This window comes from Podarcis muralis, chromosome 7 (assembly GCF_964188315.1).
Source record: "Podarcis muralis chromosome 7, rPodMur119.hap1.1, whole genome shotgun sequence".
NCBI classification, from domain to species: domain Eukaryota; kingdom Metazoa; phylum Chordata; class Lepidosauria; order Squamata; family Lacertidae; genus Podarcis; species Podarcis muralis.
In genome coordinates, this window is record NC_135661.1 from 33,896,707 (window position 1) to 33,912,687 (window position 15,981).

The 15,981-nt window shown below is 40.7% G+C and overlaps 1 protein-coding gene across 11 annotated transcripts in view; it reads left to right on the forward strand.

Moving 5' to 3' along the window:
* Positions 1-15,981, forward strand: part of PHKB (phosphorylase kinase regulatory subunit beta) — a 135,751-nt gene that overhangs the window by 45,270 nt on the left and 74,500 nt on the right. For all 11 annotated transcript variants that reach the window (XM_077931519.1, XM_077931513.1, XM_028740223.2 and 8 more), the window contains 2 exons: positions 2,553-2,633; positions 8,060-8,175. In XM_077931519.1, coding sequence (XP_077787645.1) covers positions 2,553-2,633; positions 8,060-8,175 — 197 coding nt within the window. The remainder of the gene's footprint in view (positions 1-2,552; positions 2,634-8,059; positions 8,176-15,981) is intronic.

A 15,981-nucleotide genomic window follows, 5' to 3' on the forward strand; every position in this document is an offset into this window, starting at 1 on the left:
AAATTAGAGTTTCTCCTGGATAATTGCCATGAAGAAATTTTCACTAGAATGGCTACTTTTGCCTTGGCTGCAAGCTTCTTCAAAATTACTTTGACTCACAGTATTGCAGATTGTAATCATTATGTTTGCTGCTGAGCCTAGTTTGGCATTGAGCTGTTGATACATTGTAGGCTTTCTTTTATGTGGATTTCTTTGTTTACTGCCTGATGTGTTTTATTGTGTTATTTTTAGTATTCTACTTTATCATTTGTCATGGCCAGTAGCTGAAACAAAGGAACTGAACTGAATGTTGCAGATACCTTCAACCAGCCTTCTCACATCGAACTTAGTCATCACCATTTATTGGCATTGTTTGTCTACCTTTTTTGATGTACTTCTTAGGTTTTTTGATGTACTTCTTAGGAATAGACATGTTGTTGCAAGAACAGCAGAGCTAAGACCACTTTTCAGAAAATGGTCCAGCTGCCGTTTTCAAACCCGTGGCTGGCATCTAAATTAGAGACCTACTCCAGGGGCACCAGAGTCTTGCACATCTCTAGTGGAAATTTGGACTTACTTCTTTGTGGCATGCCAATCTTGTGCTCAAAGTGCTTTCCTTCGGTTTCAAAATTGGTTTCAAAGGGGGGCTGCTCTTCAAGAATCATGAGTCCAAATACCCCCTAGGCATGGGCAGCCTTTAAATGTGTGGTGTGGGACTTCACACCACACATTTAAAAGCACTGTGACACCATTTTAAGCAATCACATTGGCTTCCTCCAAAGAATTCTGTGAGTTGTAGTCTGTTAAAGGTGAGGAGAGTTGTTGGGATACCCCTATTTCCTTCTCAGAGCTACAGTTCCCAGTGTTCTCTGTGAAAAGGGATTGATTGGTAAACTACTCTGAGAATCATAGTTTTGTTTCGAAGAGAGGGGTCTCCTAACTACTCTCAGCACCCTTAAACTACAGCTCCCAAGGGTTATTTGGGATAAACCATGGACTGCTTAAAGTGGCACAGTGCTTTAAATATATGGCACAAATGTGGCCATAATCATGAAGATTTTGGGATGTAAGCTGTGGTGAGCATGAAACAGTAATTCCTGTGACTGGTTAGTCAGAATACATATCACCACCTTTAGAATAACTACTGGCATTTTATCTGGCATTTACAACCTGGTACCCTCCAGATGTTTTGGGTTTCAATTCCCATCAGCCCTAGTCAGCACAGTTGGTTTCAGACTTTGCATCTTTCTATGGCTTAGAACTGTGTGCTTAAAGAGGCATGCACCTGTATAAACCAGATTGTTATGGTTTCAGACACTCTCCTCCTGGTACCTCCATCAAGGTGAAGTGGTTGGAAAATGGGGAAAGGGGCTTCTTGGTAGTAGCACCCTCAATGCCCTCCCCAAGGCTGCTTGCGTGGTGCCTCCTCCTCGGCACCAGACCATAATCTGCTTAGTTGTTGTTGCTGTTTCAAACTTTCTATTTTAACGGCAGTTGCTCTTTTTATTCCTGCCATTTTATTAGCGATGTTTGTTTGTAATTAATTGCTTGTTCTTCATTTTATTGTTGTTAACTGACAGGAAAGGAGGGTTACAATTCTTTAAAAAATAAATAAATAAAATCTATTTTGTTATCTCCAAATTGAAGGTGCATGAATAAGCAACATGTAATCTTAGCTGCTGTGAAATGATTGTATTTTGTGTGCATTCATTTCTCTGATAATTTGGCTTTTTTTTGTCGTCCCTACAATGCAATATCTTGGCAGTGCTACGGCAGTTGATGCTGATATCTAATAGATAATTATGTTAACAGAAGAAAACAACTCATTTTTCGTAAATATAATTTAAACTCTATTAATCAAATGCGGAAGAGTTGATTGAGACTAATATTTCCCTCTGCAGGAGGCTGCATGAATGTTTTGTTTACAAGGTGGGAGATGGGGGTATACTGCCTGATGCAGTAATATCCTCCACTGTATGTCTTTTCTTTTTGCTTTGTCATCTGCACTGTCATTTGCATCTACTAGAAGCATTTTGACATGAATGGCACTGAAATAAATCCCTGCTTGCTTAAAACAGAAGACCAAAAAACAGCTAGCTAGCTAGATTAATTTCGCAACTTAATTTGCTTAATTTCACAACTTCCAACTGCAGGTAAAAGTTTTGTTTTTTTCACCTTCTAAAACAGATGCTGTGTGGATTCCGCTGTAAGCAACATTGATTGTGTGCGTGTACGTCTCCTGATGCCCCAAATGTGCTTTAATATTCCCATGGGCTGTACTTCAACAGATGATAGTTAATTACAGGAGCAAGCCAACAGCTCTTAGCTTACATACCCCTTCATGTACAGGACATGCATTAATTCTCCATCTGTTCCTGTTCTTTCTGCTCACTCTGACAGTTTCACTTTAGCCACCTCCGTTTTTTGTTTTGTTTTTTGACAACTTTGCTGCAGGACTTCTTATTCAAGTGGGAGCACAAACCCAACATGAGATATAATAGGTGATTCTTTTTTGCTTTGAGGGTCATTTATTTTACTTTCTGACCATTCTTGTCCTTTTTTCCTTTTAACAGATAAACGCTGTGTCGTTGTTCCTCCTCTACCTAGTTGAGATGATATCATCTGGTTTGCAGATTATCTACAATACAGATGAGGTATGAATTCACCAACCCCATGAATCATTAGAACATGTTGAAGGTATTCTTACAGTCTTCATAAAATCACCCTACGGGGTAGGTTAAGCTGATAGAAAGGGGAATGTACCAAAGTCACCAAGTGTATGGTTCCCTAAGTTTTGCTAGTCCTAGCCTAATGCTTTAGACACTAACTACACCAGGCTAGCCTGTCTTCCATACGACTTAGTTAAGAGATGTTCTGTGGATTGCATCTGGATTGTTTTAAATCTAAGGTTTCACCCACAGGGTTGCTTTTAAAATATCATATGTGGGGACCCATAACTTTTCCTTTTACTTATATATTTAATTTCTATACTGACCTTCGCCCGAGGACCACTGGGCAGTTTACAATATAAAAACACAAAAATACACCCCATAGTAACAAACAAAAACAATACCACCCACACACCCCAGTTTAAAATGCCATAGATTGCTTAATTAGCCAAAGGCCTGGGAGAAGAGGAATGCTTTTGCCTGGCACCTAAAGATATGTAACAAAGGCACCAGGCAAGCTTCCATGGGGAGTGCATTCAATAAGTGGAGAGCCATCACAGAAAAGGCCCTTTCTCGTGTTTGCTATCCTCCAGGCCTCTCATGGAGGATGCATATGAAGAAGGGCTTTAGATGATTGTTGTAGGGTTCAGGTCAGTTCATATGTGGAGAGGCAGTCCTTGAGGTATTGTGGTCCTGCGCCATTTTAGGTGTTTTTGGTCAAAACCAGCACTTTGAATTGGGCCGGGAAACTAATCACCAGCCAGTAGGGCCAAGATTGGTGTTATATGCTCAAACCATCTTGCCCCGATGAGCAACCTGGCCACTGCATTCTGCACCAGCTGAAGTTTCTGAACTCAGAGGCAGTCCCATGTATAATATGTTGCAGTAATCTAACCTAAACATCTTGTTGCAATTTCAGAATATTCTAGCAGCAGAGATTGCTCTGTTCAACATTCAGTCTTAGTTGTGTTGGCTTTGTATATGGAAACTGTGGTCCAAATCCATATTCAGTTATGAAGCTCCAGGATGGGGAAACCTGTAGCCTTCCAGATTTGGTGGGCTACAACTCACTTTATTTCTGACCATTGGCCATGCTGTCTTGGGCCAATGGGAGTTATGACAGTCTTCCTATTCTCAGTTTATCACTATTCTCAGTTTATCCTACCTCATGGGGTTGTTGTGAGAACAAAAATGTAACCCTGTGGAAGCTACCCTCTTTGAGCTGTTTGAAGAGGGGATGGGAAACAAATGTGAAACAAATCTGTCTTCTCTCCAAAATTCATGGTGCTGTCATGGAAATAAAGGATAGGTTGGTAGAACTTCAAACTGTCATTTAAATGTGACTTTCTCCTTTCATACCATTTTCATTCATCATCCTTCAGCTGCTTCTAAAGCCCATATAGATTGATTTGGATAATCAGTGCCTTTCAAAATAATATAAAAGCCTTAATCTCAGCAGGAATAGTGGGGGTTTTTTAGTGGTATTACAAGTTGTGCATTAAAACCTTGCATTCTTTTATGGAATTTACTTTGTTGGTTTTGTGTGTGTACATGTATGTGTACCAGGGATTACCACTAATAACGAATAATGCCCCTATTTTTGTGCTAGGAACTGTACATGTTCAAAATGCATACAAAATATCCCTGCAAGTCCTCGTTAATGAGTCACAACAGATTTCACAGTCCCCACCATTGCTTTTTATGGATATATTCAGAAATGGACCTTTGAACGCTGTTTTTTTAATGTGGTTTTAGTCTTAACATAGTTAGAATTTTGACAATCTGTTTCAATCAAATCTGAATCTCGCTGCCTACCTTTAAAGTCACAATGTGTAATTCACTCTTCCATTTACAACTGCGGGTTGCAGCATTTTATTCTGGACTGATTTCCTGATTGAAATTGCATGCAAAGCTGATATTCAGCCTGTATAATGGGTTTCCAAACATGATCCTTGTGTGCACAAGTGTACCCACCATACCTCCTACAGCTCTTGTGAAAGGTCTTAGTAAGTATCCCCTCAAAAATCTACACAATCTGTTTGCTCTTTCTGCTCACTTCCTGTTTGCCCAGCCTCAGCCTTTATTACCTGGAAATGCCCCCTGAAACTTGCTCACATTTCGGTGGATGCCAGGATTCCTGCGCTTCCACCCAAAGCAGAGGAGAGGTGCAAAGAGCTTCTTTGTGTGAGCAAATGTGGTGATAGCTGATGTAGGCACCTTTCCCCCAAAGACCAGGAAGCATGCCCATACCATTTTGAGGTCCTGTCTCTTTGCTTGTTTTTTTAGGTGTGGCAGCCATTTTGCATTGTGCCATGCCCCCACAGCAGCCATTTTGTAGCTGGCGCTCATGGCACTTTCTCAGAATTTGAGATAGTATTTAAACAGTGTGTTCAGAGTGTTTCTCTTGAGTTACATACAGTGGCAGGTGAGATTTGCTAGGTGAGAACTGCTAGTGACCACTGCACGGTGTGATAAGAGTGGAGAAAAGGATTTCCACCCTGATCTGTTGATGGTGTTGATGGGGTGCTCTATCTAACTCATTGCTGAGTACCCAGCTGAGTTGCCCCTATTGATGCCAGTAGCCTGCACCCAGACCGTTAGCCACTCATCAGTACCCCCACCATCACCTCCACCAGTTCTGGAAGGTAAGGTTTAGGATTCCCCATCCTACCTTTGTCAGGATATAGCAGCTGCCAGAAATTTCACCTAGCCAATCGCCTGACTTGACACAGCTGATTAACCTCATTAATCTTTACAACTATCCTGGCATTTACAGATAGAGGACTGAGTGGTAGTGGCTTGCCTACAGCCATCTGATAGGTTCACTACTAGGCTGAGGTTTGAACCCAAGATTGACTGGTTCACAGCTCGCACTCTTATCCATTACACTACACCAAATCGGCTCTTCATGTGATGAAAATTGATCCGGCTGTGCAAGGCGGTAATAAGACTCTGTTGCCCAGCTGGATGTTATACACTTTGAATTTGCTCCTAGCTCTGAACTGCTTTTGACTTCCTTTGAATTAGCCCCTTTTCTGTATAGCTGAGTCTATTTTAATGCTTGAAGACTTCTTTGGGACCTCTTCCCCCCTCTCATCTTCCTTTATTTCACATTTAGACAATTCACTTGTGCAGGATGTTACGCCTATTGAATGCAGTGAAGCAATTCATTATTACTCCTTTTTCCCTCGGAGGTAAATGAGCTGCCTCTGGTAGTAGATGAAAATGCTGAGCAAGTTTGAATGGTTGGGTAAATTTAATGGGGTTTGTTTCCCAGCATAGAACAGCAGTATTTTGTTAAATCCTTACAAACAGGGGAAAAAACTTATTTCTAGTTTTATTATTTAAGCAACAGATGTATATACAATGCACCATATCTGGTTAAGTATCCATGAACCTGGTCTATAGCCTAATAGCATTTCAGGACTCCATATATGAAATGGCATGTATATGTTTAAAATAAAAAATGAGTATTGATAAACTATGGCTTAGCAACTGAGCAGTGGGGGGGGGGGACTTGCGGAAGGAGACATTTGGGTCCCCTTTGCCTCCTGGAAAGCTTCGCAGGGCACTCTTCTGAACAGAATGTTTTGTGACTCAGATGGCTCCTGGAGGGAATCACCTATATTGGGAACCATGAGTGAGCAGAGTGTTCATGAGACTCTCACAACGCTCTGGAGAGTCTTTTAGGAGGTCTGCAAGGGAGGAGGAGGAGGGGTCAGTCCCATTCCACAAGATTCATTCTGCTTCTGGAACTCCAGAGCCAAGACTTCATCTTGAATTATTTGTACACTGAAATTTCTAGAGAAACACAACTTCTCATTTCAATTCCGTTTGTTTGTAAATGTGCAGTATTTACAATAAATAAACTTTAAGTTGGTCCAAAGCCAGGAGCTGTAGTGGTTGGTTATTAACTTTAATAAAAAGTGGGCAAGATGGCCATACGGAAGTGGCTGAAGGTTGGATGATACCAGTATAATTTAGAAATGCCTTTAATCCTTTCCTTTATTTCCATTTGTACATCACTTCCTTGTTTTCCATCCAAATGCCCAAGTTCACCATTAAGCTGAATGTTTCCAACCTGGGAGGAAAAAATAACAATTTTGTATGTGTTAGGCTCTGTGTAGTTTTCTTGCAGGATTAACAAGATGCAGACAGATGGCCGGTGGTTGCAAAGCTGTCAGCTAGGAAGTGTCTGCTCTGTGTGGGGCTCCTGGACAAGATTAGACCATTCAATAGAATCTCTGTTTCTATAGGCCCCCGAACAGCCAGAAACATGTTTACAAGATATTTATATGCCAGAGTTGTTTAAAAGCAGCAACCACTAGGCAAGACAACTGTCACTCGTTTGTTAGTTAATGGTACCAGAAGAGGCAGAAAGAAGGAAGATAGGAGAATAACCTCAGCAGCAAAATATATTGATTTATTTAGGCACCTCTATACTGCCCAATCAGTTGCGTCCTTTGGGTGCTTTATAGAAATTAAGCAGTGTTATAGCAGTTGTAGCTGTGTATCTTTCTCCTCCTCTGCTGGCAACAATGCAGAAGAGGAGAGAAAGAGTTGGCAGTTGCCATAGCACAGACTGCTGCTGACCAATCAACTCAACACAGTACCGAGTTATAGGTCCCTATAGCCAGGGTGGGAACCTTTAACCCGTAGGCCAGATTTGGCCCAGCACATGTCACATATTGGTCCATGAAGCCTTTCCCCCCAAACCATGCCCACTCTTCCCACCGTTACCATCATAGGCAGGTACCAACATGGCTACACGGGAAGAATCAGGAGCTTAAAGTGAGCTCTCAATTTGCTCTGAAACCACTGCTAAAACTGAGTCCCCCCCATTTTAACTGGTGTGCCAATGCAAACTGCTTTGTGCTACCGAGCCCTGCAGAAATCAGGCTTAAGCTCACACCCCTTCAGCTGATGGACGGTGAATTCTAGCCCACTGAATTGGTCGCGCAGCCAGGTTCCCCATGGGGAACTCAATCTTGCAGCCAAGCCCTGCAGAAATCAGACCTGAACTCACTGACCATCAGCTGAGCTCAAGAATGCCGGAAAGCACTTTCCGAGCTCTGTGCTCAGTACTTGCCAAGTGTCAAGCATGGGTCTGGCAAAACCCCTTGTGCTACAGCTTCCAAATGTTGCACAAGGGACTTTGACAGGTGGGCGGGACAACCTACCTCTCAATCATCTAACATCATCATGACATTACCCTCAGGTGTGGTGGCAGATAATGATACAACCAACAAGAGCCAAAAATGTCCCCCACTCCTGCCCTATATACTGAAACAGAAAGTAAGAGCAACAGAGACATCTGAAAATTTTGTAGCATCCAACTATGAAGAAATATTGGCGTATTTCAAGTTTTTCTTTTCCCCCTTCATCTCCTTTCTGTTTTCTTTTTCTCTTAGGTGACCTTCATACAAAACCTTGTATTTTGTGTGGAAAGGGCATATCGTGTGCCCGACTTTGGTGTGTGGGAAAGAGGAAGCAAATACAACAATGGCAGTACTGAACTGCACTCCAGGTATGTTGTGGGCAAGTCCTTCTGTTTCCAGTCTGTGCCGCTTTTGCATGTATTGATCCGTAAAACCATTTTGTTCCATTTCCACATTAATGTACATTAAAAAAACACCCACATGAAAATTGTTATTTAAATATGTGTGTTAAAATATACCTTCTCTCCAAAGCCACATTGCCAAATGAATTTTCTCTCCAAAACTGCAATGGAACATTTAGAAATGTGAAATCAGGTTGATAGCTAAGTTCTGATTCATGCATTAGCCTGGAAGGTACAGATGAGGTCAGTTCATATCAGGTTTCTTAAATATTGGAGCCCTAATTCAAGATGAAAAGAAAATGATTTTGCTTTTCCTTTCAGATGGAGTATCTCTAAGTAAATTTAGCAAATGGTTCAAAACTATGGTTCCTACAATATTTACAAAAGTATTGTATTTCTAGAATATTACTATTAAAGCAGAAGATGGCAGCTTTTTAAAAAGCCAGGTGAACCCATTAAGACCAAACATCCTAAAAAACCCACTGGTGAATAATAAAGTGATCAAAAGCAACAAATAAACACTACAAATAATAATAATAAAAACGTAATGGAGATACCGCCAGGTATGCTTGCCTGGAGAATGAATCCCCAAAAGAGGACTTTACAGCTGAAAAGGTCTAATTCTGGATTATCCTAGCCTAACCTCCACTGGCACAAGGACCCATAGAAGGGCTTCTGATACCTAGGCAAATTTGTATGGAATGAGGCAGTTCTTGGGGTGTTCTGACCCTAAGCTGTTCAGGGCTTGGAACAGTTCAGCCAGTACCTTGATTTGTGTTCAGAGGTGTTGAGAGCCCATGCAGTTGTCTCAGGACTGGTGGGATTTGTCCTACATGCCCAGTACCAGGTAGTAACTGCTATATTCTATTCTAATGGTAGATTCTTGTCTGTCTTCAGGGGCAGTCCCACATGCACTGCACTGCAGTAGTCCAAATGGTACAATTTTAAAGCTGCTCCAGCAGTCTTAGGGAATCTCATTATATTTCTGATCAACCTGGATACTGTAAAACAATGCTTTATTTGTTTGTCTTATGGTTAATGAAAGATGACTTGAATCAGTTCACATGACTGTATAGAAAATATACTCTGGCTGTAGTATAAATGAAATCACTTAGATTGCCAGATAGACATGAATAGCTAATGTACATTTCTATTCTCAGTTTGATTTGAGTGCAAAGTTTTGAGTTTTCTTGATACAGCCTAGGAGCATATCCTACATCCTACCGGATTAATAACACTGGAAACTGAAAATTGTTCCTTTTCCTTCCCCAATGCGATAAAGCGAGCCTTCTAAAGCCACTTCACTTCCTAAGCAGTGATCATCTTAAGGACCAAGTGGCAGGCTCCCCTTGTTTTAAATATAACTCTGAATATCAGACCATACTAGGTCTGATATTATTCTGGGAGTGTTCAGACAAATACACCTTATGGTTCACATAGCCAGATCATTACAGACTCCAGGATAATGTTAAAGCTTCCATGGTCTGACTGCTTCTGTGTTAAGAGTGCCAATATTCTTTGTAGTTGTGCTCTTTTTATTACCCATACCCTCTTGAAATAAAATTCTGAAATTATATGTTACCTCTGTTTGTGCTCCATTACCAGTGAAGTCAGTAGAACTGTGGCCTTTTAGATGACAACTGTAATAATTTTCCCGGGAAAACGGCTTACAAATACTGTAGACTAAAAGAGAAGTCACAATGACAATAGTTATATATAAAATTTGCTGTATTGGCTCAGTGCGTTTATTTCAGTATGCAGTAACATTAAGGGAGTCAGGTGGACGCTTGTGTCTGCAATTTTATGTATTTGTAAGTTCTCCTTGCAATAAAAATGAGATACTTGTAACAATTTTAGATGTTTCCTTTTGATGTTTTAGTACACATTAAAATATATATTGGTAACTTAACTCAAGAAGCCGAGCTATTTCAATAGACCTTAAACTACTTTTTTTTTTTAGTGTCAGACTTTAGTCCTTGATCTGAGTGGTTGTATTCAGAGAATGTGTCAAGGTTATAAACTTAGGGCTGTTTCTGTGCTGGAGAGACTGTACTCTTTCCCAGTGCAAGCAAAGTACAAGATGTTCAGCAAGGCAGAAGGGGGGACGGACCTGAAGCATCCTAGGGTCATGTAACATTACCTAGATATTTTGACCACAGAAAAGGTGCCTTCTCAAGCAGCTAATTGGTTATGTCCAATTCAGACGTCACAGCAAAACCATGGGATGCCTTTTGGGACCATGTCTCGAGCCTGCATACTCTTTTCTTCCCTTATTTCTGGTTTGTGATAGTCATAATTTGCCATTGCATGTGAACTGTTGTTTACACTTAAACCCAAACTGGAAGCTGCAGGATCATGTGAGCATGATAGCTTTGAGTTTTTTTCAAGTGGTATTATTAGATAGATAGATAGATAGATAGATAGATAGATAGATAATGACCCTGAGGGCCAAACCATTACATTCAAAGCAGATTTAAGGTGTTTTGGCACCAGTCAGATCCTTAAAAGTTGTAGGAACCATTCAGGCTGTGTTTTTCCCCTGTAATCTTGAGCTGTGGCACAGCAATACAGTTCTATCAGCTATCTTTTAAACCTGCAAAATATTTGTTTCAGGTTTAACAAATGTAGCCATAGCAAAGATAAAAATGAGGAAACAACTGACCAAAGGAGACTTTTCTCTCTCCCTGCCCAATTAGTTAGTACGGGGAAAGAGAATTCTGCTCTTCATTAGGTGTGCACCTGATAGCCGTGAGACAGATTGTGACAGATCAGAGTGTTATGAAAAACCAATTCAGTTTGCTGTGTGGAAGGGTTAGTAGCAGGAGCCATATGCCCATGTCAGTAATTAGAAGAGTCATGCCAATAACTGAGTCAAGGGTCAGAAATGGATAACATTTCAGGGAGTACATGGGAATAAGCTCAGAGAACAGCCTGAGGGTAAGGTCAGGCAAAGCTTAGAAGTTAGTTAGACAATTCTTCCTACTGACACATTGATAACTGGACTGTTCTGTATTTAGGCACAACAAATTAACTGTTCACTGTCCCTTTAAGGGTAACCCAGCTCTGCGCACTTGCATTAAGTGTCTTGGCTGGGAGCTGTTTGGAAGCCTCTTAATAAATCAGATTACTAACACCTGTGCAGCCTGAATTTTGTAGTTGGAGTCCAAGTGATAATACATGGACCAGCCAATGCAACCCTGGGGTGATGTAACCTTAAATACTAGTGAGAGAATAAAACAGCCCTGAAAAGCTGGACCAGGGAAAGCCATCCCTGGGGATTCTAGATCAGGTCCCCAAATCTGTGCCCGACACAAATTCATGAAAGAGGAATGCCATGTTTTCTAAATTACTGTTGGTCCTGCCTAGTAAGACTGCTCGTTTAAAGAGAGCAGCACCCTAATAGAGTGTGATAATTACCAGCCATGTCTATACTTTCAAAAATGCACCGCACTTTGAAATTCCGGGGGGTGGGGGGGCAGTCTCAAACCCACACAAAATCAAAACCTTGTATTTTGGGCTCCTTGTGAAAAATAGGTTCATAACATTTCTTGCAGACAGCACAGCTTTTACTGCTGAATTTTCAGCGAGGAAGATTTGCCGGTCTGCAATCATCCGCTGATTTTTGAACAGCAAGCTTTGCAACATCTCGCTAGAATCGTACGATTCCGTCCCATGTGTTCGAGCTCCTGAAGTATTCATTTGTCCTGTAACCATTTTGATCAAGCTGTTCCCAAGCATCTGCTGAATACCTCTGCAAAAACACTGTTGACATCTCCCATCTGTGTTACTGATAATAGTGGTGTTTCTGAAATGCAGCATCTTTGTACTCCCGAACGTTAGAAAGGCACCGGAATCTTCAACTTGTTCTCCTTTGTTCTACAGCTAATATGCTGCTGTCACGCTGCCTGTCCCTATTAGGGTTATTTTGTTTGTCTGCTTGGCTGCCTTTTTAATGTAGCTTTCAGTCCCAAACACCTACGTATGGTTTCTTTTATTTTCTTTATTGCTGTTTAGCACTGTTCCCAACGTTTCACACAGATTCATCATTTGTGAACATGGGAAATTATACTCAAGATACATAGTAGGTTTCTGAGGCTCTCAGTAATTGAATCCGAGTCTTAGTAGCTGGGTTTCTTTACGTTGCTTGTAACTTAGTTTCTTTGTTTTCTGTCTGAAAGCTTTTTCCTTCTTTTTAATCCCCTATATCTAGTCTGGATTTGTTGCTTTTGATCACCTAATTAGTAGTGGCTGGAAACCAGCATGTCCTGAATGAGTGAAGAATTCAGCAGGCAGCTGTAAGCATGCAAAGAACTTGTGAGCTGGGTGAACAGCCAGGATGGGAGGCAATTTGAGGACAGCAGCTTTTATTCTTGCAGCGTCTGTAGCTGAAATTTTGGGAAATCTTAACTAGCTTCCAAGGGGCTTTTAGTGTCAACAAGGTAACATCAGATAGGGTTTTGAAAACTAGGTGCGGACAATGTGGATTACTGAGCTGCTGTCACTGCCATCAATATTTTAATGCTGGTTCTAAATGTGTTCTATTGGATTTTAACAAGTTTTATTACTTTGTATTTTGTTATGATGTTTTAAAGATGTTGTAAACCATCTTGAATCCCAACTTGGGAGAAAAGTGGGATAGAAATGAAATGAAATGAAATGAAATGAAATAAATAAATAAATAAATATCTCCTATCCCTTTCATAATTTGTGGGAGTTTTGGCTCATGCAGTTAAAGGACAATCTTCCCATATCCTTCGAAACCTGCACCTTTCCTGAAGTCTTTAGCTCTGATTGCATGTTTCTTATATTAATCCTTGGAGCCTGCAATTAAGGATGCCCAGAAGACAATGGACTGTAATTTAGTAGTGGAGTGCCTTGTCTTTCATATCTTTTTCTCCAGCAATCATGAAGGCATCAATCAAGTGCCCAAAATTTTACAGCAGCCATAATACCTAATCACAGTGCTTGTTCTTGGAAATAGCTCTTTGGCATTCTTCAGACTTGCCAGCTCCTCTTAGCAGGGTATATTGGCACCTCTAACAAGCTCTTATATCCATTTTATTGGTGTCTACGCCCTGTGTGTAGACAAAAGGCAGCAGCTAATGTTGTTGTTCCTCATTGCAGTGTATTGTCTGTTCCCTTTTCTTTATATTTCTGCCGCAGTTGATGTCTTAAACTAGGGGAACTTTACCAGTTGGCTAATCTTGTTTCTGAAAAGCTACTCATTTTTGCTGGTTTAAACAGGGAGGTCTCCATTAATAACTAATGCAAGTGATTATCCAAGTGATGAGTTTATCATGGCTTGGTATTATTACACTTTTACTGAACTGCTGTACTTGTAGTTCCTGGAGAAGATTTTTTTGTGAAGTTTGTGTGCTCATTCATTTTAGATTTGCTGCTCTTTGAATAAACTTTTTAAATAAATAGGTAGGTAGATGGGTAGATAGTTAGATAGGAATGGGGCTGGATATAAGAATGAGCTGAAAAAGAAGCTACTTGATTTTTATGTATTTATTTTATTATCAATTTAAAGTATTTATCTCCTACCTGCCCCTTGTAAAACAGCGCTCAGGGAGGCTCACATCACATTAAAAACCATTAAAGAAATATATTCCCAAAATAAACAAAATCCAGTCCCAAGTACAACAGATAAAAAGAAACTTGAAAGAAAGGATTGGCTCAGTCCTACAGGCCTGGCACCCCCCAAAAAACCTTCCCCGCAAGTATAAATCAAATACATTAAGGAGAGGGCTACATACTTTTACCCAGATGTGGAACCTTTCCATTTGCAGGAACCCTTTTATTTACATTGCAGGGGGCATTTAAAAAAAGTAATCCCACCCACAGTGTCAAAATTTTGGTCCACTGCACCACCTCATTGTGTAGCTCAGGCCCCATCATTGCACTGTCTAATATTTTGAATTTGCTTGTGGCTCATTAGCCCTAGAGATTGGCTTTCACTGCTTTTAGAGGCTTGCTGTTAGTGAAACAGCATGCTCGCCAGTCCAGCTTCTGTTAATGTGTCATCCCATTATCTGGATAACAATAACTTCTAATCAGCAGAAGATAGAAAATTGTGGAGTTTCACCAACCTTTGATGGCAGCTGCTTAGAGCGGAGTTTTGTAGCCAACCTAATCAGCTTTTCCTTGTTGAACCAATTAGAATTAAACCCCACAAGCCTTTTCTCTCTCTTCTTTTCCTGGCACTGCTTCTGAAAGGCTTTGAAACCTATTGGTGTGACGGTTAGAAATAAAGGAAGAGTCTAAAATCAATGTTTCATGGTAAGCTGTTAATGAAAATGTTCCGACAGAAGCTATATTTATGATAAATATGCTACACGCAGCAAGACGTTTGTTCCCATTTCCATTCTTGCTTCTGTGAGGTTGCAGTAAAATCATCAGGCTAAAGTTGCTTTTAATTTGAATCTGATTAGTTTTCCCAGCTCGTATTTAGTATCTGTATTACAGACTGGGCTTTAATTTTCTAAAGGCCTGCATGCTACTGAATGTGAAGGCCAAGGTTAAATCCATCATTGCTTTCTACTTTGATCTTAGGGTCTGTTGTCAGTGCCATTTTTACATTAAGTTACTTTACTTTTCCCTCACCGCTATCCCTCATAAATGATAGTTGCCCTAATGAAGGACTTTACACCCAGAACACACCAGACCCATGTACATGCACTGGCCTGTATGAACTATCTTGTTCAGTATTGCCATTTTGACGGGCAGCAGTTTACTCAGGTTTCGCTGAACAATTTAAAGATTATTTTTATGTGGTGATAATGGCAAATTGAACGTGGGACCTTCTGTGTGCAAAGTTGGTGTTCTACAGCTGAGCTGCAGCCCCCTTCTCCTATCTATTGTTGTCTCCTGATCTCTGACCCACCTGTGTGTGTGTGTGTGTAACTCAACAACAACCCTCCAATGTGAACATTTGCAATCGCTGCTAAATAATCACCAGATAACCTCAGGGTACAAACAAATGAATCATCAGTCCATCTACCACCTATTCTTAATGATTTAATTTCACAGAAACAGCTGGTGCTGTTCGGGTTCATAAAATAGATATTCTCTGTAGATATTAATGAGGTGTTTATTTTAAAAGGGACAGGGTAATGCCCAATTAACTGGACCAGAAATGTTTCAATTGTCAGAATATGTCTTCCTCAGCAAAGAATGTGACCCCAATATGATGTTGGAGGTCGGATAGTCATATATCGCCTTGGTGTAGAACAGGGGTAGGGAAATTTTGACCCTCCAGAGGTTGGACTCCCAGCTCCCATAATCCCCAATTGTTGGCCATGCCAGCTGGCGCTGAGAGAAGTTGGAGTCCAGCTACACCCGAAGGGCCAAAGGTCCCTCATCCCTTCCTGTCTGTTCATTTCCTGATGTACAGTCTTAAAGCCAACACAGTGTGTTACCATGTGGGCTGCCACGATAGTGGTAGAAGCACTTATTCTTTTCCCCCAGGCCTTTGATTGATTGAGTTGATTATGTTTCATTGTTAGTGTGCTGCCAGATTTACTGTCTGTTGGAGTGTGTTCACTAAATGATAAACAATGTCACTGATTTATATTACTTTTCTTTAGTCTCTTTTATGGTATAATTTATTCGTGTTTATTTGGAGACCTTCTTAGGGTAACAAGCAACTAATAAGTGCTAACATCAACAATAACCTCCCATCTTTTCTGCTTTTTAGAAATATTTGCTCTGCAGCTCTTTAGTCCTCACCCCAGCTGAAATGAAGCTTACCCTCACTATTGCCATCCCTCC